The 26,069-nt window shown below is 41.4% G+C and overlaps 1 protein-coding gene and 1 long non-coding RNA gene across 15 annotated transcripts in view; both read right to left on the bottom strand.

Moving 5' to 3' along the window:
- Window positions 1-18,872, bottom strand: part of LOC135983094 (uncharacterized) — a 31,548-nt gene extending 12,676 nt beyond the window's left edge. The window contains exon 1 of the long non-coding RNA XR_010600590.1: window positions 17,290-18,872. This is a non-coding gene — a long non-coding RNA (uncharacterized LOC135983094). The remainder of the gene's footprint in view (window positions 1-17,289) is intronic.
- A 1,342-nt stretch (window positions 18,873-20,214) lies between these two features.
- The window catches only part of SHANK2 (SH3 and multiple ankyrin repeat domains 2), a 640,917-nt gene continuing 635,062 nt past the window's right edge, over window positions 20,215-26,069 (bottom strand). For 13 of the 14 annotated variants that reach the window (XM_065592634.1, XM_024100174.3, XM_005304567.4 and 10 more), the window contains one exon: window positions 20,215-25,836. In XM_065592634.1, coding sequence (XP_065448706.1) covers window positions 25,263-25,836 — 574 coding nt within the window. In that variant the 3' untranslated portion in view covers window positions 20,215-25,262. The remainder of the gene's footprint in view (window positions 25,837-26,069) is intronic. The other variant, XM_065592636.1, reaches the window with a different exon arrangement.

Consider the following 26,069-nt stretch of genomic DNA (forward strand, 5'->3'; position numbering starts at 1 on the left):
CTTCAGGGAGCCCTCTGACACTCTCATCCATCAGATAAAATGTCCTAAATAGGACTGAGTAGCCCTGTCCCTCCCTGCTAGTTTGATAGCAATTAAACTATCCAGATATTTCAGAGAGAGAGCTCTTGGCCAATGTGAAGACTCTAGCAAGGGTGTCTTTTTAATTTAAAAAGAGACTGTAGGTAATGCTTTAACCATATATACATAGAGACTGATGAAGATGCAATCCACAATGCGTAGCTAGGAGGGTTAGTTACTATATCAGAGTTGTTTTAAGAGTCTAGCAAATCTTTATCAATGCATTTATAGACTGCATTTTCTAAAACCTCTCCTTAAGCTGCTGCTTTATTTTTAGTTTGCCCAGATGGCAGGCTTAAGAGGATGGTGAAGGATGCTCTTGCATTCAATTTGTTTTATATAAAGCCTTGAAGCTGTGGAATATTGTTCTAGATTTTTATGTGCAATGGGTCTTTTCCTGCTGTTTTACATTGTGACCGGACTTCCCAAAGTGGGGATAAATCCAACTACTCAGTTTGTGACTGTTAACTAGAAACAATGAGTGGAGGAAATTACAGTGTGTAGCATAGTGGCAGTTGCTCTGAATGTGAGATTTTGCTTCAGCGGTGTGACCTGAATCATCCTTTTATGATATCGAGTAAAGGGCATAAAGGAAGTCTGCATATGGGTCTCTATAAAATCTCACATTCTGTACAGTACCAGGACATACGGTGTCCATGGCCCATCGCTGACATTATCCAAAACTTGAAAGACTAGTAGCACTAGTCTCAAGATACTTTAGGTCTCCATCATGTCAAGTGGAGTTGCTTTTAGATACCAGAGTGAGAGGTGCCTCAGATTAAATAGTCATATTCGAAAAACACTTTTGCAAACACAGGATTTATGAGCAAGCCCACACATTTCAAGCCACAAATATAAAATCTCCTGGGAGACTTTAAACTATCAAAATAACAGCAAGAAGGTGGGAGTGTGGAAAACATCAAACAGTATGACTGACAGCGAAACCATGAAACAAAGGGCTAAAGACAAAGCTTTTTTCCTATAAAATGTACTAGGCATAATTGTAAACCTGAGCACAGCAACTGTCATTTACTGGATGATCTAGAGCATGCAGAGCAAAGGAGAGGGTCATTAACACATGACCAATGAGTCATTTCACAATGATAGAGAGCTCAGGGTACATTTCATTTCATATAGTTAGCATTTACCCTTTTACTTAGAGATTGCAAGTGTTAATGAGCAGCATGCAAGTTTCAGACAAGAGTATAAATAATTAGTGCATATTTTACTATACTCAATGTAAAGGATATTTGAAGGATTATTCTTATCCGCAGTCTTATGTTATACCGAGAAGAAAAGTTTATTAAATTGAGGGGAGGATTGTGTGTGTATACATGTGTATAACCATGCATTATTAATGGCACTGTTGGCCTCTCACATTATGTCACATTGGGCAAAATGTTTATAGGATGGTTTACAAACAGCAGTCATAAAATTGCTTCTTGTCTTAGAGATTGAGGCAGTGATGGGCAAACGTTTTGTTATCGCATAAGGAGGAAAACCCCAAAAATCAGTCTAAATTTGTAATGTAAAGGAAGGGAGTAGTATCCTGAAGTCTCCCAAATGCAGAATTCAAATTGGTTACAATGTGTTCTGTTGATAGGTGCCCATTTATCCCAATGTCAAGGGCCTTCTGAAGGAAAAGGGATGGCATTGACTTATGTTGTGTTGAGAGCACCTCCAAAGAAAGAGTTGCAAACAAACAATAGAGCTTTCAGCAATGGCAGATTTTAATGATTAACTTTTAAAGGTCAGCTGGAATCAGGCAAAATTCATGAACAGTTATTGTCACTTATACATAAGCTTCCAGTATACGTAATGGTCTGCTAGTGTATCATCCATGTAGGTTGGGATAATGAAAATAGGAGACTCAATGCCACAGCCAGAAGATACAGTGATCTCTCCTGTGCAAGCTAATTGTGTTTTCTCACAGACTATTTCTAAACCCTTCCCTTTAGGTGAGGCTTTAAACAAACCATAGAAATTTAGGGCTGGAAGGGGCCTCAAGAAGTCATCCAGTCCAGCCTCCTGTGCTGAGGCAGGACCAAGTAAACCTAGACCTAGAGTTCTAAACCTTGATTAGAATGCTCCCATTAGTATAAATTCATAGTCCAGAAGTTTGAGCAGGAAAGAGGCAAAATGGAGATGTTTCCATGGCCTTTTAGAGGTTCTGCCAAGTGAAGGAAAACCCATTGTTCTAGTTTGTGGAAAATTACAGGTAACAAGATGGTGTTTGGAGTCACATGGGCAAGTCACGTGTCCATGCATGCTTTGCTTAGTCATAGTAGAACCCATACTCTAGTTAGAATGTTCACATGAAAGTCCATCAGCTGTGGATGGTCATCTTCCATGGTGAGTTAAGTGTTCCTTGATGGGCCATTTAACTTGAATAGTTCCCTCTCAATTTGCTGGCTAAATACCTTGTTGGTGTTACCATAGGAGCAAACATTTGAAATACAGGTATAGAGTTAATATTCATAACTTCAGATACAAAAATGATACATACATTTAAATAGCATAATCATTTTCAGCAAATCGTAACTTTTCCATAGGAGTCTTACATGATGCGCTTTGTACAAAATTTGTTGCAGGTATTTATATAACAGTGGTAGCAACAATGATCTACATGGTCATATTTTAATCAGATAACATCACACTAAAATGTAATTGATGCACTGTGTCAATAGAAGTAGCACCATAATGTGGTAAAGGGGAGGTAAAGACAGAGAGTTGTCAGATGCAGATAATAGGTCTTTCATCATGTACTAGTCTTTAAATAGTGGTTTCATGTGAGGGGAAGTGGAGAGGTTCTGTTTGGTGTCTCAAATGTCCATACTCTTCTAGTATGGTTTCAGATGAAGATTCTGGGGATTGTGCATGTGTTCTGATGTATGAATTAAGACATTTTCCCCAAGAATTTGAATAGCTTTTTCCATACCACTCCCTGACTCAAACTATGCAATTCCTGCTCCGTTGTGGAATGGAAACACTATCTGGACACCACCATGCCCTCAGCTGGGAGGCTGCTGCCATATAGACTTCCCTCAATCCTTCTGCTCTAATGCTTCTCAACCACTGTAGGACTGGGAATTCCCAAGCCCATATTTAGTTCAGTACTGTACCAATTTGTGCATGTGAGCAACTTCACATAGCTACCTCGTCCCACTGGCATCAATGGGATTATTCACCCACATAAAATTATCCATGTGTAAGTGACTTGCGTTACTCTTGTCCTATTCCATGGGTAATGGTTCTTTACCACTGAACTCAGTGGCAGGTTCAAACAACAGAACTCTTTAGGGCTCACTTGGGTTCAAAGTTCATTTATTTATTCAAAATGCAAAGTAACTTTCACTCTTTCCTTAGAACATCTACTGTATATTCTTAACAATGTTCTCCTAAACTAACCTGACCTTCGTGGGTGCCAGAATGTGCAATGTGGGCCAAATTCAGAGCATGTGGCTCATGGTCATTAGTCTGAAAGCCATAATTACAGGAGACCGGGGGCAGCAATATGGCTGTTTCTTGCATGTTACCACTGATTTAATAAGCATACTTCTTAAATGGGTTGCAAGTATTTGGGATTAATTAAAAATTAAGCTATTTGGGGAATTAATGTTAAAGCCTGAAGCTGACAGAATGATATTGTCCTGCAAGAGTCTATGATGATACTGTAGATCTGTAAAGAGAGTTATTAGCGTTCCCCAGGCTCAGCATAAATTAGTACATGAATAGTTTGTTAATGGAGTCGACATTGTAAATGACTGCTTAGTACTAAGTGAGAATGGGGATACTGTGCTTATTAATGTGTGGGCCTGTGCTATCATCTGATTAGGTTCAAAGCTGCATTACACAAATCGGTGGCTAAATTCATTTAACTTATTCATGATGATTATGGTTGGAGTGGCAGTGACTATTACTGATTGGCAAATAAATTCTATTCTAAAACCTTACTTTCAGATGGTGATAGCTTTGAGAAACATTAGGGTTACCATATTTAAAAATTAAAAAAAAGGACACTATGGGGCCCTAGCCCTGCCCCTTACCTGCACCCAGCCCTGCCCCTTCCCCTGAGTGCCCCACATTCCCCCTCCTCCCTCCCAGCCACGCGAAACAGTTGTCGGTAGTGCTCGGGCAGCTCGGCTCTTCAGCTACACAGAGCTGAGCTGTCTGGGGGGAGCAGCAGCAGCATCCGCCGCCACCGCCACCGCCACGGGGGAATCCGCCTGCAGCTCCCCCCAGACACCTCAGCTCTGTGCAGCTGCCCGAGCGCTACCGGCTTAACGGTTTGCCGGGCAGCCTCCAGACCCTGCGCCCGCGGCCGGGCGCTTCCCCAGCGCAGCCTGAGCCCGGGACCCGCCCGGCCGGGGGTGCAGGGTCTGGAGGTCTGGGTGCTGCCCGGCAACCCGTGAAGCCGGTAGCGCTCGGGCAGTTCAGCTCTTCAGCTACACAAAGCTGAAGTGTCTGGGGGGAGCAGCAGCAGCCGCCGCCACTGCCGCGGGGGAATCTACCTGCAGCTCGCAGCCTGCCGGAGCTGCTCTAAGGTAAGCAGGGGACTAGTATTTTCCCGGACATGTTCGGCTTTTTGGCAATTCCACCTGGACAGGGATTTGAGGACCAAAAACGCTAAGAAACATTAATCTTTTGGACTGAAATATTCCTGTAAGACTTATCCCAGGTGTAACATTGCAAGAAGCGGAGCCACAGAGGACATCTAAAATATCATTTTTCATAGAAAAGCGAAGCTGAAATGTAGTGAACTGTGGGGCGTGCTCCCCTAGGAGGGCTTGGAGAATGTTCAAGGAGGCACAGCAGAGCCCTTGCCAGCCCCCACGGGCTGTAGCAAGGGAGTGCCACCCCTGCAGCTTCACTCCTGGCCTTGGCCCTGCGCCCAGCCCCATCCTGGGCTCTGATCCTTACTCTGGCTCCGGATCTGCCCGCATCTGGGGCCTCAGGGCCAGTTCCAGGCACCAACAAACCAAGCAACTGCGTTGGGTGGCACATTTTCAGGGGCAGCATTCTGGCCATCCTTTTTTTGCTTGGGGCGCATCCTGAATGGAGTTGCCCTGGGGCAGTTCGCATCAGGGAGCAGCGCCCAAAACTTGTGGCCGGGTGGGTTCCAAGTGGGACACTTGGGCTGGGGGCTGCCCCTCAGGGCGCACAGAGCTGCCTGCAGGTGCCGCAGGGCAGCTGCCCCACAGCGCCGCAGCTGGGGCTGGGGCAAAGTGGCCCGAGCCACCCAGGGACTGCGGCAGGGCGGTCAGGAGCAGCAGCGGGGCCATAGTGGAGACTGGTGCCCAGGGCACTGCCGTGCGGGGCCCGGGGCTCTGCTCCCCCTGGGGCTGCCCTGCCCCGGCTCCTCTGCTGGGCGGTCCCCCGACTCTGTCCTCCTGGGTCCCAGCTGGTCCTGGAGGCAGGAGCCCCGGCTGGAGGGACCCTGAGCTGAGGCGTGGCCTGGGAGCCCTGTTGCTTACCCCGACCCTGCCAGCGCCGGACCGCCTGGAGGCGAGGGGGGAGCGTCAGCACTGGTGTGGGAAGCCCAGGGCTGGGGCAGCAGGGGGTGCGGGGGAGAGCCCAGCGCTGGGGCAGCATGGCGGTGTGGGGGACAGCCAAAAATGTTTTTGCTTGGGGTGGCAAAAAAAACTAGAGTGAACTCCAGACTACCAGAAAAGAGGGAAGCAAAGAGTAGTGAAAAGCACCAGTTATAAGGAGTTAAGTTTCCCTCTGCCAACTAGGTTCACCTGGAAAATTGAGATGAAACATAGCTCAGAAGGAAGCAATATTACAAGCAGATTATGAGACTCTTGCACAGACAAAAGCAGGCAGTATTGCAGGGTGAGGGAGCATGCAGCATTATGAGAAGGGGACAAAAAAGTTGGAAGGAAAACTAGCACTGAAGAGGGGAGACAGACACTACCTGAGGACAAAGATATGCAAAGTTTTTTGTTGAGCTGCATAGGGTCTAGCATTCATTATTTGATGAGGGCAGTTGAAGTCCCAAAGTTCAGCAATTTCTTTTCTGGAGAGGAGGGAGAGATGCTGTCTGAGCTTATCACAGCAGTTTCTGGGAAGCTGAATTCACGTAATATAGGCTGTCTTTCAAGGAGCTTGCTGGGCTAAACCAAAGGGTCCAACGTTCATGTGAGAGTCACAAACCAGCGAGCTGTGTTCACAGTTGCTGGGACATGACAGAAAGCAAATAAAATAAGATCTAGCAGCAAGCCCACAGATCTTCCTCTTCATTTGCTTTTGCACAAATTTTGGTGGTGGTTTTTCTTGTATTTTCATGCTTTCCCTATGCTACTTGGTGAATTACCTCTGCTGGCTCCCCAAATGCTAGGCATTTGGGTGGAAGCTTGTTCACTAACTAGGCTTATGTTTATAGCTCTTGGGAGAGTTAGTGTAGGCTTTCTGAGCATTCTTATTCAAGATCTTACATCTTTTGCCTCTGTTACTAATCTATCACACTTAGTTTATCTTTTAAGATTTGATAATCACATTTCAGCCATTTTTGGCAGTGTGGCAATAAACTGATGTACTGTTTGTCCAGATTGTTTTATTACACTTGTTGAAAAAATACCTTTCATATACGACTTTTTTTGCGCATTGAAAATGCTTTTGTAGTTCTAAGATTTACAGGGGTATTCTCGGTTTATTGCTGACAGCTAGACTCTGTTGGAGTATGTGGCACGGAGTGTGGGGCCAGGCACCCCCCACTTCCTGTGATTCACCATGACTCTCAGCCAGCCAGTAAAACATTAATTAGACAACAGGAACACAGTCCAAAACAGAGCTTGTAGGTACAGACAACAGGATCTCCTCAGTCAGGTCCATCTTGGGGGGAAGGGAGCTTGGACCCCGGTCCCGGGTCTCCTCTATTTCCATAGCCAGCTCCAAACTGAAACCCCCTCCAGCAGTCTCCAGCCACACCCCCGGCTCCTCCTCCAGCCTTTGTCCAGTTTCCCAGGCAGAAGGGGTCACCTGGCCCCAGCCCCCTCCTGGGCTCAGGTTACATGCTCAGGTATCATCCCTCAAGTGAAGTCACACCCTGATATCCCATCACCAATGCAGACAGTACCAGTAAAACTCCCCTGCAACATCACCGCTCCATCACAGTATGTTGCAGGCTTTGCTCAATATACCTAATAGTGGGCTGCTCTTGTAAAACCAAGGGACCCCAGTTGTCGGTGGGCAGGATTAAACCTGGGACCTCTGGAGCTTAGGGCATGAGCCTCTACTGTATGAGCTAAAAGCCATATGCTTCTTAGCTAAGGCTGTAGAGCAGACTTATTAATCTCGCTCTCTCTCTAAGTGTCTCAGTGCTACTAGATGGGACAGAACACCACACCCCGACGATGCATGGGTTATACTCTTATTTTGTGTTACTTTTTATTCAGCCCCATTGCAAATGTTGTTACTTTCCCAGTGTAATCTAAAGAGTGTCTAATTGATAAACACATCCCCTTTCTTATCCATCTCCTAGGAGACAGGAATCTGTTTGTGATGTTCCCCTCTGGTGTTATGTGGACCGGTGATCTGCTAGGCCACGCCAATCCTTGACTCTGGGAGCCAGCCTTACCCTGCTCTGCTGTGAGAACCTCTCACTCCTAGGCTCTTCACACACAGCCTCTGGCATGTCAGCTGCTCCCAGCTACTTGCAAGCGAATGACACTAGCCGATATCTCCGGTCCCAGAAACAACCCTAGGAACCTCCGTCTTGCAGTGTCCAGTTATGCCCAATGGATGCTGAAAGCTTATATAAATTTGTCAATTTAACAAAGAAATTTATATGTACCAGGCTTGTTATCCCAAGGGGAGCCTCTGACACACTGCAAACCAAACACATTGCTTCAGGTAGAACAAACAAACAGATTTATTAACTATAAAGATAGAATCACTGAAAATCTAAGTCAAAGCATAACAAGTCAGATTTGGTCAAATGACATAAAAGCAAAACTCATTCTAAGCTGATCTTAACACTTTCAATGTCCTTACAAACTTTGAAGAGCTAGCCTGTGGTGAGAAACATCTCTCAGGCTCTCCCCTTTGATCAGTGGTTCAGTTACTTGGCGGTGGTGTCTGTAGATGGAAGAGCGAGAGCATGGCAAAATGTCTCTCCCTTGTAGCACGTCCTTTCTTTCCTCCTGGCTTTGCCACTCTCCCCCTTCAGAGTCAGGTGAGCATTACCTCATTGCAATCCCAAACTGCCCAAGGAAGGGGGTGACTCCTTCAAGGGTCTAACAAATTCTTTTGTTGCTGCCTAAGCCAGTGTCAGTTGTTCCTGTGAGGCTGGGCTGGGTTTGTCCCATCCATGCCCTAATGAGGTGTGAACTGCCTCTCTGTTCTTGGAGAGTTTTTGCATGGGCTTGCTTTAAGCCATGAGGATACATTTTCAGCCTCATAACTATATACATGAAATTATATTTATAACCTTACTGTAAGGTGCCACAAGTACTCCTTGTTGTTTTTGCTGATACAGACCAACACGGCTACCACACTGATTACGGTAACAATTACTATAACATCACTATAACAACCATGCTCAGTGCATCATGAGCCTTCCGAAGACCCCAACATGACAAATTTTGCACTGGATATCACACAATCAGTTTATAAAGATCTTAAACCAAACTTCGCACCCTTTGATAATCTGTACGTTATTCCCTGATAACCAGAAACTTCTGCGCTTAAAGTTTGTACTGTTCACTTTTTTTAAACATCCTAATAAAATTTTTAAACCTAGGGTGTCCAATGGGTATGTAGTTGGCTTGCCTGTCTCCTCACTCTCACTGCTGTGACTCAGCGCTAACGTGGGTATATCTACCCAAGCTGGAAATTAGACTTGCACCTCCAGGGTCAGCATACCCAAAAGTTCATCTACATACGATAATTATATTGTAATATCCCCTATTGGGGAACTACTTATAACAGAGGGATGCTCCAGCCCTTTCCCCCTGTGCTAGCAGCTGGGAGAGAGCTGGCATAGGAGCTGCTGTGGAAGTTCTGTGCCACTCAGGGAATCTTTCTGTGCCCAGATGGCTGGTGTTAGGGCTGAGTTCTGCCAGCAAGCCATTGTAGGATAGCCAACATACCAGAGGAACAAAGCTAGAAGTCTTTAGATGGCAGAACAATTCCTACTTTGTCTGTTTTGAATATGTTTTATTGGCTTAAGCACTCTAATTTTCCCCTTTCAGGATCAGACCTCTGAGAACTAGCAGTGTTATTTTTATTGACTGTGCTCTTGGCCAATATTTTTGGACCCTTCTAAGATCACTTTGTTCTACAGTGAGCTATAGCATTTTTATATACAAAGTATTTTATTTACAGTGCTAAAATTTCAAGTGCTAGCATCTTGTTACAACCTTCAATTCAATAGAAACTAAAGGGTTCTAAAGACTGATGACTAGAGTGCTTTATTTAATAGGCTAATGGCAAACTCTTAAAAGGCTTTTAAAATGCTTAAGAGCTTACTTGACAAGATAGCACTTATTACACAAGTCATCCTAAAGACTTCTTCCCTGGATATGTGCTACTTTTTTCTATTGCAATTCAGGGTGCCATGCAGACCAGAGAGAAGCCATGTCATGTAAAAATTGTTTTTGGTGAGTCTGGCAACATGATACAGGAAAACTTGTTTTCTGGGATCTTGGGCAGTAGTACTTGCCAACATAGTAAAACAAAACAAAAACAGGAACATGAGAGTACTAATAGTTTAGAAATAACAACTTACTAATATGAAAACTCAAAGACAGGCACGTGGGACAGTATGTTTGGAGAGTGATACATATCAATACATGTTAACGGACATTTCCATTGCAAATCCTGTTCTCCAGACTCTGTCACATCAGAGCTACCTCGGTGTAATTCATTTGATTTAAATGGAATTACTCCTGCTTTACACTTGAGTAAATAAGAAGCAATTCGAGCCCCAACTGTTTATATGTTCACCTTTTTAGTTTGTTTAATGCAGACACTAGACATGGAGATGATCTAGAATGTTATTACAATGAAGCTCTTAGTATTAATAGTTTAAAATACAAGTGTTCATTTTGAAAGGATTTTACAGCACATGAGAATTTGTCCTGCTGCCGCTATGCTTAGTTACACGTATGTAGAGGGGGTAAACATTAAAATCTCAGTGTACAACTTCAATATGTATGCACAGAAGAGCGCATAGCATGCAGCCCTACTGAAATGCAAAGACAGCTCTGCGCTAGTATTAGTACCCAGCAATCTGAAAGGGTAAGCAAAAAAGGCACACTTTCAGACTGGAATTCAAGGGGGAGGGCTAAGTTGGAATTTGGGCACAGCACCAGCAGTGATACTTGTATTTGCATGAAAAATGCCAGTTTTATCTAAATATGGGCCCTTCCAACAGCACAGTGCCTCCTAGACACGTGCGGGGACATTGGTGTTAATACTGAGACAGTGAATAGGCTGACAACAACTGAACCATAGCCATTTATTGCAGCGACTAGGATTTTCCTTGGAAGTCTCCCCTTAAATACTCACTGGACCTGAGCTTTATAGTTGCAGATCAAAAAATCATGCTCCCTCCAACTTGCTTGGCCACTTCAAGACTACGTGTATCAGTCTGCCATGAGCGTAGGGTACATACCCCTCTTCAGGATCCCTGAAGTTTGCCTTGTCCCATGCTTTGAACCAGTTTTGTGGCTCTCCGCACATTGAGTCCATGAACATAGGGGATGGTAGCATGACTGATTGATTGGCACCTAAAAATCTTTACTGTGGAATAATGTATGTGTATGAGAGAGATTATGATGTGGAGTCCTCCGAATAAGGTGTGTTAGGCTCTTATAATGGAAGATAATAGTGAAGCTACTAGGATAGTGTGGAATTTATGGTTTCTGTCAGGCTTGGCTAATATGCACAACCCTCCACCCCACCCCACCCCACCCTCCTGCTGGCTGTGGGGTAGGGAGGTTTAGCTAGACTCGCAAAATCTAGATTCCTGGTCAGCATTGGAATAGCGGTAATCCCTTCTTGATAGCCTCATCCATGGGCAAGGCCCTTAGTTCCCACCCTTCTCCCACCAACGATTGACTGGTCCATTCAGGGGCCATGAGGTACCTCACTAGCCCAGCAGCCAGACTGTTAGAAGACCTGATGCAGCTTACATTGCTCGAGCAAGGCATGGGTCACCATTGTCACATCTTAGTCTCTTCCCCACAGTATATTTCCTTGGTGGGTTTTTTGCCTTTCTCAGAGAAGATGGGAGATTAGGGGAAAGTACTGTAGTGTATTGATAGTAGTTAGCACTATGGCAGGTGTCCACTTAAGATTAATTTTAGTAGCGGCGGGGGAGGGGGAGCAGAGATGGTCACCGAAGTACCAGGCATTGGCAGTATACCATCAGGTTGGGTCCTTGCTGTGTATTGCAGGCATAGATATTTGGTACAGAAAGACATACCCTTTGTTTAAACCTCATCTCTTGCATGAGGAAAAGGCACAAGGGTGGTACTGATCCCTGGGTTAATTTTACAGGACCTTCTCTTGAAGATTGGTGTTTGGAAACTATAGTGGACTCATCTTTGGTAGTTTCTTTGGAACGAGATGCATGACTGTCCTCCATTAATTTGGTTAGATAAAAGTTGCAGCCTTAGCTTGATCCATGACTCCGCATGGAGCATCTTATGTTATAGAATATCTGGGCTAAAGGCAACCAAACTTCATAATCGCTGAAGGGTAGCCTTGCTGTTGAAGAAAGCCTGTGGACTTTAGGTAGTATTTTTACCATTGGTAATAGTTCGAGCTGAATCAACCCATTATTGCTGAATGTAGAGAGACTGGATGGCCACATTTTTTATATAATAAATATTCAAAGCATTGATTACAAACTATTGTTGGCTATAGACCATGCAAACCATGAAGTTTAGGTGATTAAATACACAACAACTCTTTGCATAACCGAAATAATATTCAATACTTCTTGCCTCTGTATCTCTAGAATGGGGCTGCTCCAAGCCATCTGCACAAGCATTCCCCTTTTTTATTTTACATTGGTGATAAGGTATAGACACTTCTTTGTTACAGCAGACAACTCTGCATGGAGAATATCCTCCCATATATAGAGATTGTAATACCTGACACAGTAGTTAATGTTGTGGACTGTGATTTTTGTTAGCCAGTGCATGTCATAGCAGAGATGTGCCTGCTACTCTCAATGTAGATCAGGGCATAATTTTTTACTGACAGTTTCTAGGAACGCAGTTTATTCCAGAGGTCTGTAAATGTTTGGTAGAACACACTTTTATTCACAGCTTAATCACATTTTTGGTAGTTCCTTTTTCTAAGCATGCTCTCATTTATTAAACCCAGGCCACTATGTATGCAATAACAGCTCTTGAAATACTAATTCAAAAGGGACACTTTGCATATTCAAGAATAAAAAGCACAGTTCACACTATGGATGCAAGTAACCCTTAAACAGTACATTCGTTGTTATAAATGTCCAAGCTATTGCCATTTAGCTGAACATTGCATGCTCTTTAATACATCTCTCGAGCCTTGCTTCAAATACACATATTGATGTTTAGCTATTGTTAAAGTTACTTAAGTCAGAATACATGCTGTATACACAATATATTGCGCATTATGTAATGACAGTGCAATTCTTGAAAATCTGAGTACTTCAGGAGGATTTAACTCCTGTATTTAGCTTACAAAGGGATCTGATTTATAGACCTAGTCCTTAGGGCTAAAAAGGAATTTGTTGTGATTGCCTAAGACCTCTAACCTTATGATTGCTATTTCTTGGTCTCAAGGGTGAAATCTATTGCCTGTGGTAGACCTACTGTAATTAAGGCCCTGCCTACTTTGAGGCATGAGGGCTGTACATTTTGTGGTAAAGTCCCTGGATTCTGTAGTATGCTGGAAATTGTCAATTTCATTTAAATGTTAAAATGGAGGTATTTAAGTATAAAAGTGAGTAATATAAGCAAAACAGTGCCCTTTTATTTTCCTATTACAGTCCATTAATTTTGTTAACTTCAGTTTTCAATGTAGTTTTGGCAACCCATAACTTCAACATAAGTTGTCAAAATAGAGTGGGACGCTCTGGGAGATTGTCAAAAGCCACAACTGTCCTTTACTACACAGGAAAGCAAAGAAGCAGTTTTGGGTCCGGATGTTAACTGTAGCACTGCTGCTCATTTTAATTCTTGCTATTGACACTGACACATTTTATGTTTGAGTTAACATCCCAATAAGCTGAATGAGGCAGTCCAAACCTTTCCTAGGTGTTGTTTCAGGCACAATATCAGTGCATCGGTTTACCTTGATTTAAGGTTTTCAAGATTTTCTTCACAAGCAAGCAAAAACCTTTTGTTAAAAGAAATCTTGGATGCTGAAGCATAGTTCTTCAGCCAAGGGTGGATTCTAGGGCAAACTCTGCAGCTGTGAAATCTCAAACTATGTGGGCCCCAGCTTATAATGCTCTTGACTCGTAACTGCTAGGGTCTTACCTCAAACTTGATGGCTTAGATCCAGGTAAAATTTCAAAATAGTAGGATTGCTGGAATACGTCCTCACTACCATCCTAAGGTTCCTGTTCCACTGAGGTTTATTTTGAGTTCTGGCTTCAGCTTGTGCATGAAAGTGTTCTTTGCTGTGTTCTATGCTATGGTCTTCTCACACAAGAGAGGAAGTCACCGCTAGGGTGCTCAAGGGGTGCACTTGGGAGTAGGGGATACTCCAAAGTGCATCTTCTGAATGCAACATTGACTTCACAGGCTAGAGAAGATGAAGCACTAAAATTCACTCTCCATCTAGATAAACTAGAGCTGCACCTGTTTTAGCATTCAAAGCTATCTCCGTAAAGGGCACACAGACAATGTTTTAACATCTAATCTTTAGGCAACATCCTGCTTAATGGAATCCACAGCCCTGAATTAGAAGCCAAGATCCCTGTACTACACAGGGGAAGAGGATAGGATCTACAACAGCCAGAAAGCTGAGTGGGGAACTACCTAAGGTAGCCAGCAGGAAATGGTGAGGGGAGGCAAGGCTGGCTCCAGGGTTTTGGCTGCCCCAAGCAGACAAACAAAACAAAACAAAACAAAAAAAGCCACGATCTGCGGCAGCAATTCGGCGGGAGGTCTTTCGCTCCGAGCAGAAGTGAGAGACCGTCCGCCGAATTGCCGCCGAACAGCTGGACGTGCTGCCCCTCTCCGAAGTGGCCGCCCCAAGCACCTGCTTGGTAAGCTGGTGCCTGGAGCTGGCCCTGAGGGGAGGGGCCCTAAATCCTACCTCTCAAAGGAGTTTGGTGCCTAACTCTGGGCTGGATGGAGGCACCTCCTCCTCCTCAGGATTCATAGCCATGAACCCACTCACTGTCAGCCTTCCTTATTATTATTTTTTAAAGGTGTTAGTGCCCAGTTGGGGCTTTGAACTTGAATTTCCCACATCCTGGGTGAGTGCTCTAACTACTAGCTGAGCAGATAAGAAGGGCAGCAAGGGCCTCACCACCACCTTCCTCGGTTTTGCATGAGGGCCATTTTGATAGATGTGTTTAAGGCTGCCTCAGAGTGTGTCTACTAGAGCAGGTTCTGCAGGCAAGATAGGCCAGGAAAACCATCCTGTGAACGGCACCAGAGCTGAGGCATCATGTAGGGTGCTGGGCTATTCAATGGTGCATGCCCACAGTAGAAATTCAGGCACTTTACCCATACAGATGTAGGCATCAACAATTTCAGAAGGCAGCAGCTGAGCAGGGGGGTTTGTGATGAGCGGTAGCTAAATGTTGTAGTGAGGTGCCTAAAGGTTCAGTTAAGCACCTAAATTCCCCTAATGATTCCGGCTCTTACTTGCTAAAGAAATATTAGATATATTCTTCAGCAAACAACACAGAAGACCTAGAGAGATAAATAAATTTTCCTCATCTAATTTAGTGACTAAAAAAAAGCAAAAGTGTTATTTGTTCCCTAAGTCATGGGTATACTTACGCATCTAGTTCATCAGGCTACCAGACAGCACATAAATTGCTCTTCTATTTGTAATATTACAACTTACTTAACATATGTTTTGGCAGTTGTCTCTTCACTTTGAAGTTGTAAAAGGTTCATGGCAAAAATATTTTTCTTCTAAATACTTTAACAATTGACTAAAGGTTTCCTAAGACCATCTGTAAAGTGTCATCAATTCCTCTCCATAATAGTGTAGCAATGTAAGAAGCTATCAAAGTCCAGAGATGATGGATTAGAAAAGTTATCATCCACGTGTCTAGCTCTGAAAGTGCATCACTCAACATAAAATCATAGGACTGGAAGGGACCTTGAGAGGTCACCTAGTCCACTCCCTGCACTCATGGCAGGACTAAGTATTATTTAGATCATCCCTGACTGATGTTTGCTGAACCTGCTCTTAAAAGTCTCCACTGATGGAGAGTCTACAACTTCTCTAGACAATTTATGCTAGTGAATTATAGAATATCAGGGTTGAAGGGACCTCAGGAGGTCATCTAGTCCAACCCACTGCTCAAAGCAGAACCAATCCCCAATTAAATCATCCCAGCCAGGGCTTTGTCAAGCCTGACCTTAAAAACCTCTAAGGAAGGAGATTCCACCACCTCCCTAGGTAAGTCATTCCAGTGCTTCACCACCCTCCTCGTGAAAAAGTTTTTACTAATATCCAACCTAAACCTCCCCCACTGCAACTTGAGACCATTACTCCTTGTTCTGTCATCTGGTACCACTGAGAACAGTCTAGAGCCATCCTCTTTGGAACCCCCTTTCAGGTAGTTGAAAGCAGCTATCAAATCCCCCCTCATTCTTCTCTTCTGCAGACTCAACAATCCCAGTTCCCTCAGCCTGTCCTCATAAGTCATGTGCTCCAGCTGTCTAATAATTTTTGTTGCCCTCCGCTGGACTCATCCCAATTTTCCACATCCTTCTTGTAGTGTGGGGCCCAAAACTGGACACAGTACTCCAGATGAGGCCTCACCAATGTTGAATAGAGGGGAATGATCACGTCCCTTTATCTGCTGGCAATGCCCCTACGTATACAGCCCAAAATGCCATTAGCCTTCTTGGCAACAAGGGCACACTGTCGACTCATATCTAGCTTCTCATCCACTGTAACCCCTAGGTCCTTTTCTGCAGAACTGCTGCCTAGCCATTTGGTCCCTAGTCTGTAGCAGTGCATGGGATTCTTCCGTCCTAAGTGCAGGACTCTGCACTTGTCCTTGTTGAACCTCATTAGCTTTCTTTTGGCCCAATCCTCTAATTTGTCTAGGTCTATATCTATACCCTGTCTCTGTATCCTATCCCTACCCTCCAGTGTATCTACCACTCCTCCCAGTTTAGTGTCATCTGCAAACTTGCTGAGGGTGCAGTCCACGCCATCCTCCAGATTATTAATGAAGATATTGAACAAAATCATCCCCAGGACCGACCCTTGGGGCACTCTGCTTGATACCGGCTGCCAACTAGACATGGAGCCATTGATCACTACCCGTGCTTGCCACCCTGACAGGAAGCTTTTCCTAATGTCCAATCTAAACTGCCCTTGCTGTAACTTAAGCCCATTGCCTCTTGTCCTAGCCACAGAGGTTAACGAAAACAGTTTTTCTCCCTCCTCCTTGAAACAACCTTTTATGTACTTGAAAAGTAGCGTGTCCTGTGACAGGATCCCTGGCAAGCAACCTGAGAGCAGGGTACTGTTGTGCCCTGTTAACTCTCCAGCCTGGGTATTTCTTACAATGCTTTGTTAATGACAAGCAGCCAACCCCTCTAGGCACGGTTATCACCCAGCACAATAGCATATGGAGCCCCTCCACACATCTGGATTGTATAAATGCTCCCTGAGCCACTAATGAATCACAGAGAAAGGCACCAGGCAATTCCCCCCCCAGTTCCCAAGCCTTGCATCTCAGAACTGTACTGTCTTGTCCTGGTCAGAAACCTGACCAGTGGCAGTATAAGTTTATTACCCATTCCACCCCTCCCTGTGACGAGGACACACACTAACCCTTATAGACTGAGCTGAGATTTTCCAAGCACTTCAACCAAAACACATTGCTTTAGGTGACAAAAAAATCTATCTTTCTGTAGTTAATAAATCTGTTTTAAAGTGATTATAAATGGTAGGCATAAAAGGTCAGAGCTAGTTACCAAAGAAAATAAAAGGTAAGCACACTTCTAAATCTTAAACCTTATTACACTAGGTAGTACTGGGATCAAGCAGTTTTCTCACCTCACCAAATGTTACAGTTCTTAATATACAGGCTTCCCCTTTTAAGCCTGGGATCAGTCTCCTCAGTTGAAGTTTTTATCTTCCCAATGTTCATGTTGCTTCCAGCATAGATGGGAAAGGAGAAAGGCAAAAGCATGATGCCACTGTCTGTTTTATATTCTCAGTCCATGTGCCTGGAAAACATTAGCCCAGACATGTTCTGGCGGGCTCTGCTGAGTCACAGGGTTGAGCAATCCCCCATTATCTGGTGCTTCTCTTACAGATTTGTAAAGCCCTTGCTTACAACTCCTTAGCTAAATAATGGGTGTGGAGCACCACCCTTGTTGGCACTGGGGACTAGCAGTAGAACTTCTCAAACTTACAACATATTTCAGTAACAGCCATGCAGCAAAATCTCAACTTCACGCACACTAATGGTATACATATTCGGACGCAACAATGGGTTTCCGCAGATCATGACTTTTCATATGCTATCTTACATGGCATGCTTTGTATGAAATATAACTATACAACACCAGAATATGGGGATTCCAGGCTGTTGCTCTGAGGTACAAAGTGCCACATGTCCCCTCTGTCTTCTCTTCTCCAAACTAAACAAACCCAATTTTTTAGACCTTTAATAATTTTTGTTGCTCTTCTCTGAACTTTCTCCAATTTGTCCACATCTTTCCTGAAATGTGGAACCCAGAACTGGACACAACACTCCAGTTGAGGCCTAATCAGCAAGGAATAGAGTGGAAGAATTATTTCTCATGTCTTGCTTATAACACTCCTGGTAATACAGCCCAGGATGAGGTTTGCTTTTTTTGCAACAGTGTTGACTCATATTTAGCTTGTGATCCACTATGATCTCCCCCTCCCCCGATCTCTTTCTGCAGTACTCCTTCCTAAACCATCATTTCCCATTTTGTATGTGTGCAACTGATTGTTCCTTCCCAAGTGGAGTACTTTGCATTTGTCCCTATGGAATTTCATCCTATTTACTTTAGACCATTTGTCCAGCTCATTTTGAATTTTAATCCTATTCTCTAAAGCATTTTCACCCCCCTCCCAGCTTGGTATCGTCTGCAAATGTTATAAGTGTATTCTCTATGCCATCATCTAAATGGCATTGAGATATTGCCAAAGATATTGCTAAAGATATTGAACAGAACCAGACAGAATAATGCCACCTGAGACATCATTCCCCACAATTAAACCTCTGTGCTCATTGCAAAGTACTGAGCAAAACACTTCACCTTTCTGTGCTTCAATCTCTGCACCTGCAGAGAACACTTACCAACATTTCTAGAGTGGTCAGAGCTTCCCAGAGGAAAGGTGCAAAGTATTATTGTGTTGGTAAAGTATTACATCTGAATGAAAGAGAACAGGCAATATTTTTGTAATGTTGCTTATACACAGTATTCCACCCCCCCCCCCCAACTAGAGGAAAGGTAGTTGATTACATTGTAAGAAGTCTGCTGTAACAGAACGGATAGTTGATAGGAGATGTGGCCTTACCAGAGTAATGGTAAGAAAGTACTATTTTAGCAAGATGTATTTAAATATATACATCTAGTTTGTCTATTTAGAAATTTGAATAAAATTATTTTGGAGGTGTTCTGATAAACTGGCAACAGCAAATAAGCACTATTTCTAATTCTATACTAGTCTCCTTTGCATCAGGAAGTCAACTCCCCTTACGCAGCTCATGTGAGAGAAGTTCATCAGTTCTCTACCCTTCTGGTGACGAATCTGAGACTGCTACCTTGACTTGAATCTATTTACAGTATCAATATTGACTTAGAAATAGCTGTGATGCAGTCACATCAAGCCTATAATTTTCTTCAGGCTCATCCTTAAAAGAGAACTAACATATACATCTCCTGAAAAAATTTTTTTCCAGAAGTTTGTTCAAGGGGAAGAGAATATTAACTGAAGCCTGAGATCTGGAAGGTATCTAACATCTCATCTCAGTTCTTATGTAAGGAAATTTAAAATGGACAACATTTAAGGTTATGGAAAGGCATGAATGGAAAAACTAGTTCTTTAAAACATTAATGTTATTGAGTCCAACTTGAGATTTCTCTACAGTGGCGGTTGTAGAATCTCTGAGGGGAAAAGGAGTATAGTATGCTGCAGCATTTATGCCAGTACATTTTAATAAATATAGTGCTGTTCTCCCACTCACAAATTAACGTCTAAACCAGGAAACTTCAAGTTAGAAATCCATACACGCTTTTTAGAGTTAGGCCTACGTACATTTTGGATTAAAAAACCCAAGTACAGTTCTGCATCCACATTTTGGGAAATGACCACCCACCTTTATGATCTACTGAACTAGCTCCCCCACTCAAAACACCATGAACTTTAGGGTATTTGCAATCTGGATTTGAAAATTCTGGCTTATCTTTAACATTTTAATGAAACTTTTTTAGTGGTCCAAGATTTTCAATGCTGCAGGCAAAATCTATTTGTCACTCTAACAAAAACATGCCTACTAAAGTTGAAGGTGCAGTATAGAGATGCAGTCTGAAAAACACAAGTTGCAATTCCTTAAACACTGCATATTTACTGAAAAAAATGTGTCAATAATTCAGCCTTATTCTTGGACTTATATAGTTAGCCCAACATGCAGCTGTCAAATTCATTTTGATGAATTTCTGTTGAAAGAATGCATATATTAATTATATTTTAAATCAAAAGAAATAAAGGTTTAAAAACATGCTGTGCCTATATAAAAATACAGCTCCGAGACCATGGCCCTCAAAGACCACTAGATGTCAGCATAAAACATGAACATAATTAAAAGCAAAAGCTTATTTGTTCTAGTTATTGTATCCGTTACCTTGCAATCAAAATACAGTACACTTAACTAAATAATTATATTCTAAGTGTATGTTATAGAAATAAATTTGTTAATGGAAATTAACAAACACAATCTTATTTCAATTTTCTTTATTTTATTTAGTTTAACTTAAATGACTGTGATTAAGTCATAGTCTCATGATCAAGAGAGGGCCCCAGAATAATATCTAGATCTTAACATTTCGGTTTTTTTAACCCTTTTTAGTTGTGCATTGATAGGGACGTCTCAGTTCAGAAAACAAGGCACTCTAACTATTTTATCAGCTACGACAATACATTGATGATAAAATGTTCCTTTCATCTAAGTACATCATTTGAATACAACATGGTTTTATGCAGATCAGATTCAAAACATCCAAGGCACACACTTTTTTCCTTTTTGTGTGTTTTGAAGCATCGATTTACTATAACCATACGGTTCCAGATTAGTAGCACTGGACAGTGTTTTGTTGTGATCTTGGACATAAAATTGTGAAGACTGTGAAATGCAGAAACATATTACAGGAACAAGAGAAAAAAACACCAATATAATTTGGATAATAATAGAAATTATTAAATATTCTGCTCTCAGATTCCCACATAGAATTAGCAGTTCCACAGCATGCTATAGTTGTGTATTACACAACTATTTTTTATTAATTTTATCATGTACTGACATGTATACCTACAGATAAAGATATTCTGTATAATTCAATTATTAAAATACCTGAAATAAATGAAAGCTGTTGATATTAGAATACAATGTAGGAAAAACAGAAAATAAATACAAAAAAAGTAGAAGAAATAGATCATCATCCCAGGAAAAAAAGTAAACATTAGATATGAAACAGAATGACTGCAGTTAAAATATTTATTTCAATATCTAAAAAAAATTCTTCAAGTTAACAATTAAAGATAGAAGAAGAATGTGGAGCCCAACTTATCCAAAGTACTAATGAAGTATGGCGGTAGTGTCTTTATCACAAGAGGTCTGAACTCTGGATAAGGACTGCTGCTGCTTTTTCTTCGCTCTTTGTAATGCATCTCTCTCCTACAAGAACCCGGTTAGAATTTCACCAGATTGCTAAGCAGGCCAACAATTCAAATGTCTTGCATGATCAATTACACTTATTTGATAACACCAAAATAAAGATCGACCTCAAGTCCAGAAAAATGATCAGCTGAAATCATTTCCAAGCCAAAAAAAAAAAAAATTCCATCACTTAACAAAATTCTTTACTTTTCAAATCTTATATGTGAATCTGAAATTCAAAACCTATTTGGTTTCAGCATTAAAAAAGCTTTAACTAAGAAAGAGAAACCAAAGCAAACTTTTTTTTTTCTAACATTTGATAAACCTATTTTCTCTCTAGCTATATGCAGTTAAAGCATTTTATGCTGTTTCAATAACGTTACATTAGATTGTAATTTTGGCAACTTTTTAACAAAAATTCAGACAGCTTTTACTGTTTGCAATCAGAACCACAACCTTAGTGCAATATTATATTTATTTCTTACAGGAATTTTGGTTGCCATACAAGAGTATTAAGGATCAGGGAAAGTGCAAGTTACAGGAGCTTGATTTTTAATCAATTTGAAATAAGAGGAATTAAAGCACAAAAATTACAGCAACATAGATAACGTGAACACAAATTGTTACACAAACTATATTGAGAAACATTAATATCTAGAAAAGAAAAGAAAAAATGTAATGGAAAAATTATCAATATTTGTGGCTTACACACAATCATTGCCAGATCAACTGGGTAATGCTTGTTTAAGAACTCAGAAAATCACTATTTTTATTAACTTAAGTACCACAAATAATTAGCTTTTGTGATATGTAAATTCTGTAAATCAACAGTCACATCTAGTCATTTTATAATATATGAATTAAACTTAAAATGTTCCCAGACACTCAGGGAAAGGAGTCTGCAGTTATACACAATTTACATCTTGTGTGATTTTGGTATTGTATACACAAATATTACAGAAACTAGGCATGTAAATGCAATTTATTTAAATTACAGTATATAAACAAAAGTTGATCCTAAAACCTGGAATATCATTACATGTTTCATAGATCTCTAACATTTTCTTCTCCACTATCATAGTAGCGTGAAATAATAGGGCCATTCCCTCACCCCAACATTTCCAAAAGTGATGAAAATACTAGGAGTTTTATCTGTTACTATTGCTTTCTGTAGCAAAGTCATCAAACAGAGCTAGAGACCAATTCATCTTGGCAGAGGTGTATTTTATTGGTAAAAGTAGGTCCTTTCAGGCCCTGTTACCCTTTAGATCATAAGACACAATGTAAAAATAAACTATTTCATTAGCTCTTTAGTGTTTTTAATCTCTGTTCTACTAATTATACTGTACCTATTCTTTAAGTGCCTGAAAAGATACATAAGCAAGAAACAACACTTGTTTAAGAAAGGGATACCATCAGCTGTAATTTACTTGTGTATGTCAGCACTCATTAAACCTAAATTCAACAATAAGGTTGTGATTAAAAAGCAGCTTAAAAGTCATCATCTACATTTTCTTTTACTACCGTATTATCTAATGTATTTTCTGGCACATATTATAGAGGTAATACCAACTGTAGTCAAAGAAACAAAAAGGAGCATGGCATTAGTGGTTTATTTACTGAATTCTGTAATATCACCAAATGGAAGACAATGATGGCTGAATTACCATTTTTACACTTTTTAAAGTATTTGATGGCCTTAAGGTGCCATTATTGAATATCTGAATGAAAATGTCATTCTCTACAACAATAGCCATATAACTATGGAAAAACTCAGTACTCTTGAAAGTAAAATGCCTCAATATTTGATTTTTATTACAAGGTTACTTGGAACTTTCAAATACAAATATAGACCTGCAAAGAGTGTAGTAACAGATGTTAAGTCAAAAGATTTGTTCCATAAAGGGGGCAGGAGGTTGAATAGTTGCTTTGCTAATGCATTGTTAATTGTGTAATCACTTTTGAAGAAGTATTCATCCTCCTTTGAAGAAGTTCTAGGAAAAATAGAAAATATAACACAGCTCTGCTGGTTCAGATGCATCCAAATGAGGTTGATTTAAAAAGGTCAAGACTTATTATTCCACAGAAATAGTATTAAACCACAAAAGTGTTTTTTTAATTTTTTTTTAAATTTTTTATTTTTTAACATTCTAGCACTGAAGTGGCACAAAGGCTGCCCAGTAGACCAGCCACTTATTTTCTTAAAATATTGTGCTTATAAACTATCTGTACAACTATTTAAACTTGCAGTAAAGAAAGGTATTTAAATTGCTAAACTTTATGTACTTGTTCTAGGGCTGTTGCAGACCTAATTAGACACTTGATTGTGAGCAAAAAAAATAAATAAAATAAAATAAAAAAAATTATAATTAGAGATAGGCTGGATCATAGCAAGGAAAAAAATCAGGAACCTTCCAAAAGGTGGGAGAACCTGACAGTATGGTAGGTTGAGAGTCTGGCTGTCCATACATGATGTGCCTGCCTTGAACAGGTTGAATGTTCAGAAAGCAAGACCCACAAAACTCCTACAGAAATTAATAGAGGTGTTAATTATAAAAGGGGTCAGACACTGAGAGAAAATTGTTAACTTTAAAAAAAAAAAAAAAAAAAAGTCAAATCTGCCAAAACCGTGTATGCTCAGAGTACACAGAGAGCACAGAACCAGTCAACAATCAACCCCAATGTGGGCCAATTGTCTGTAATGCTGATCAGGGCTTGATGGATCGCTCTCTGGACCCTGCTACTAATAATTTCGGAACACAGTAAAGAAGTCACTAGAGAGTGATGGGAAGCTTTCTGCTCCTGCTTAGGCATTGACTATGCTTCCTCCACCAATAGCCCAACCCAGGCTAGCCAGGAAAGGATGAAGCAAGGCCATAAATCTGGACCTCTCTGTTTTCCTGGCCCTTTGGAACACTTGCATTCTAGGACACCACATCTCCCCCCATTAACATTTACCTTTTAAATATTTTTTAAACTGTAGGTGATCACGTGCGGAAACATTTTTATTTCTACTAACAGGCCCCAATCCTGCTCCCAGTTGTCAGTGCCAACATTCCCACTAACTTCCATGGAAGCAATATCCTGTCTTATATCCCAGTTTTTCAGAGTTGTTGAGTACTTGCAACTCAATGAATTAAGCAGGATCTGTGGGGGCTCAGCATGTTTGAAAAATCTGACTATAAAAGTCTAAAAGATGCACATGGACACATTATAGCCAACACACTTTACAACCACATTTTAATCTGCTCATATAGTATATGTTGGGCTTCATTAGCAGTTTATCTGGTTGCAAAATGGGGATGTCTGGTTCAAACTAGCCTCATTTCGTTGGATCTCTGAGCGAATTCTCTTCCAGTCTATACATAGTTTCCACATTCTACTTATCAGGTCAGTACAGCATGTTTAAAACCTGTTCTGCTACCTTGGAATTGTGCTAAATATAAACGCAGAAATAAAGAAATACCTAAGTAAAGCAGAACAGTTACCTTTGAACAAGAGTCTCCAACAGTACTATCAGCTTCACTGCCAACAAAACAAAGCTCTACACTGGATCAAAATGACATTGTGAAAGAGGGGGTGAAGTAGTGCATCTGCTATTTATTAATTAAAAGCTGGTTAAAAAAAGGTAAAACACGTGAGGATCTATCTAAAAAAGCCAAAAAGGGAAAAAATGTTGAGATTCCATGACAAGAGTTTCAAGAATGGACTACCCTGGATGGCAGGGGAGAGGTGTATATAAAATAAGGTGATTTCTGCTCAAAAATGAAATGCTTGTGGTTTTAAACCAAAAGAAAACTTATACATTCTGGGTCCAGCTGAAGGGCATCATAAATGGATAGGTAATATTTCAAAGTTAACAATTATCTTTCTTCTCTATCTCCACCCCACACCTCCCCACCCCCACCTGTGAAATAAAATAGCCTCATTAATTTCATTTACTTGGATTTAAGCTTGGGCACTAAACATACAATCTGCATTACTGGGTACCAGCAGCTAAATTAAACCTTTTCTTCTTTTGCTGGCACTTACAGACAGCCAAGACATTTTGCGTATTTCAGTACCAGCCCATCTCTATTTATAACAGAAGTTTGAGAGGCAAGAGTAGCCATTTTTATCTGTCCAGTAGCTGTTTCAAAGCTCTTTCTATATTCATTCTGTGCCCAACTCTAGTCACTCCAAGGTCTATCAAGTCTTCCTTCTGAAGGTTTGGTAAATGGGTGCCATCTATTTCATTGTCCATAAAGGTCTCTTTATGTTCACCTAAGTTTAGACTTTCCAACCAATCTGCCACATCTGGTTTAGTCCACAGGTGGACAGGCTTAGTTGTAAAAGGCTTATTTGAGATCGGCTGTTGCAATATTGAGGGAGAAGGAGACCTGCTGCGTCCTGTGTTCAAGCCAAATAAGTCCCCAGAAGGAGGCTGGCTGGGTAGGCTAAATACATCAGACAGAGTTGGAGAAGGAGATGAAGCTGAAGCAGCAGCAGTCAGAGGAGCAGGCATGATGTCTTTGTTAATCTCTGTCGGTGAAACCACAGGGCTTGGAGCGTGTCTCACTCCTGATGTCCTACTGTCATAGTCTGGGGACCTGCTCTGCAATGTGATGGGCTGGCTGGTTCCAGGCCGGACTGTAAAAGTGATGGTTGTACTTCGTGTACCTGAGACAGAACTCATGACTTCTGTGCTCCTGAAATTACAAACAGAAAACATCCAGAAACATCAGCAACTGAATGAAGGATTTTCCTTACCAACAAGAGAAAAAAGTGGCTTTGGAGTAACAACATTTTTTTTTTTTTGATAGATCTCACACATGAATGTACTTTTTGTAACAAGGTCAGGTTAAGGCACAGGCACCAAGAAGTTACCACAGTTCTTTCCCACAGAACAAACCCAACTCTGTATGATCAATGGTAAGCCATA

The sequence above is a fragment of the Chrysemys picta genome, chromosome 4 (assembly GCF_011386835.1).
Source record: "Chrysemys picta bellii isolate R12L10 chromosome 4, ASM1138683v2, whole genome shotgun sequence".
NCBI lineage: Eukaryota > Metazoa > Chordata > Testudines > Emydidae > Chrysemys > Chrysemys picta.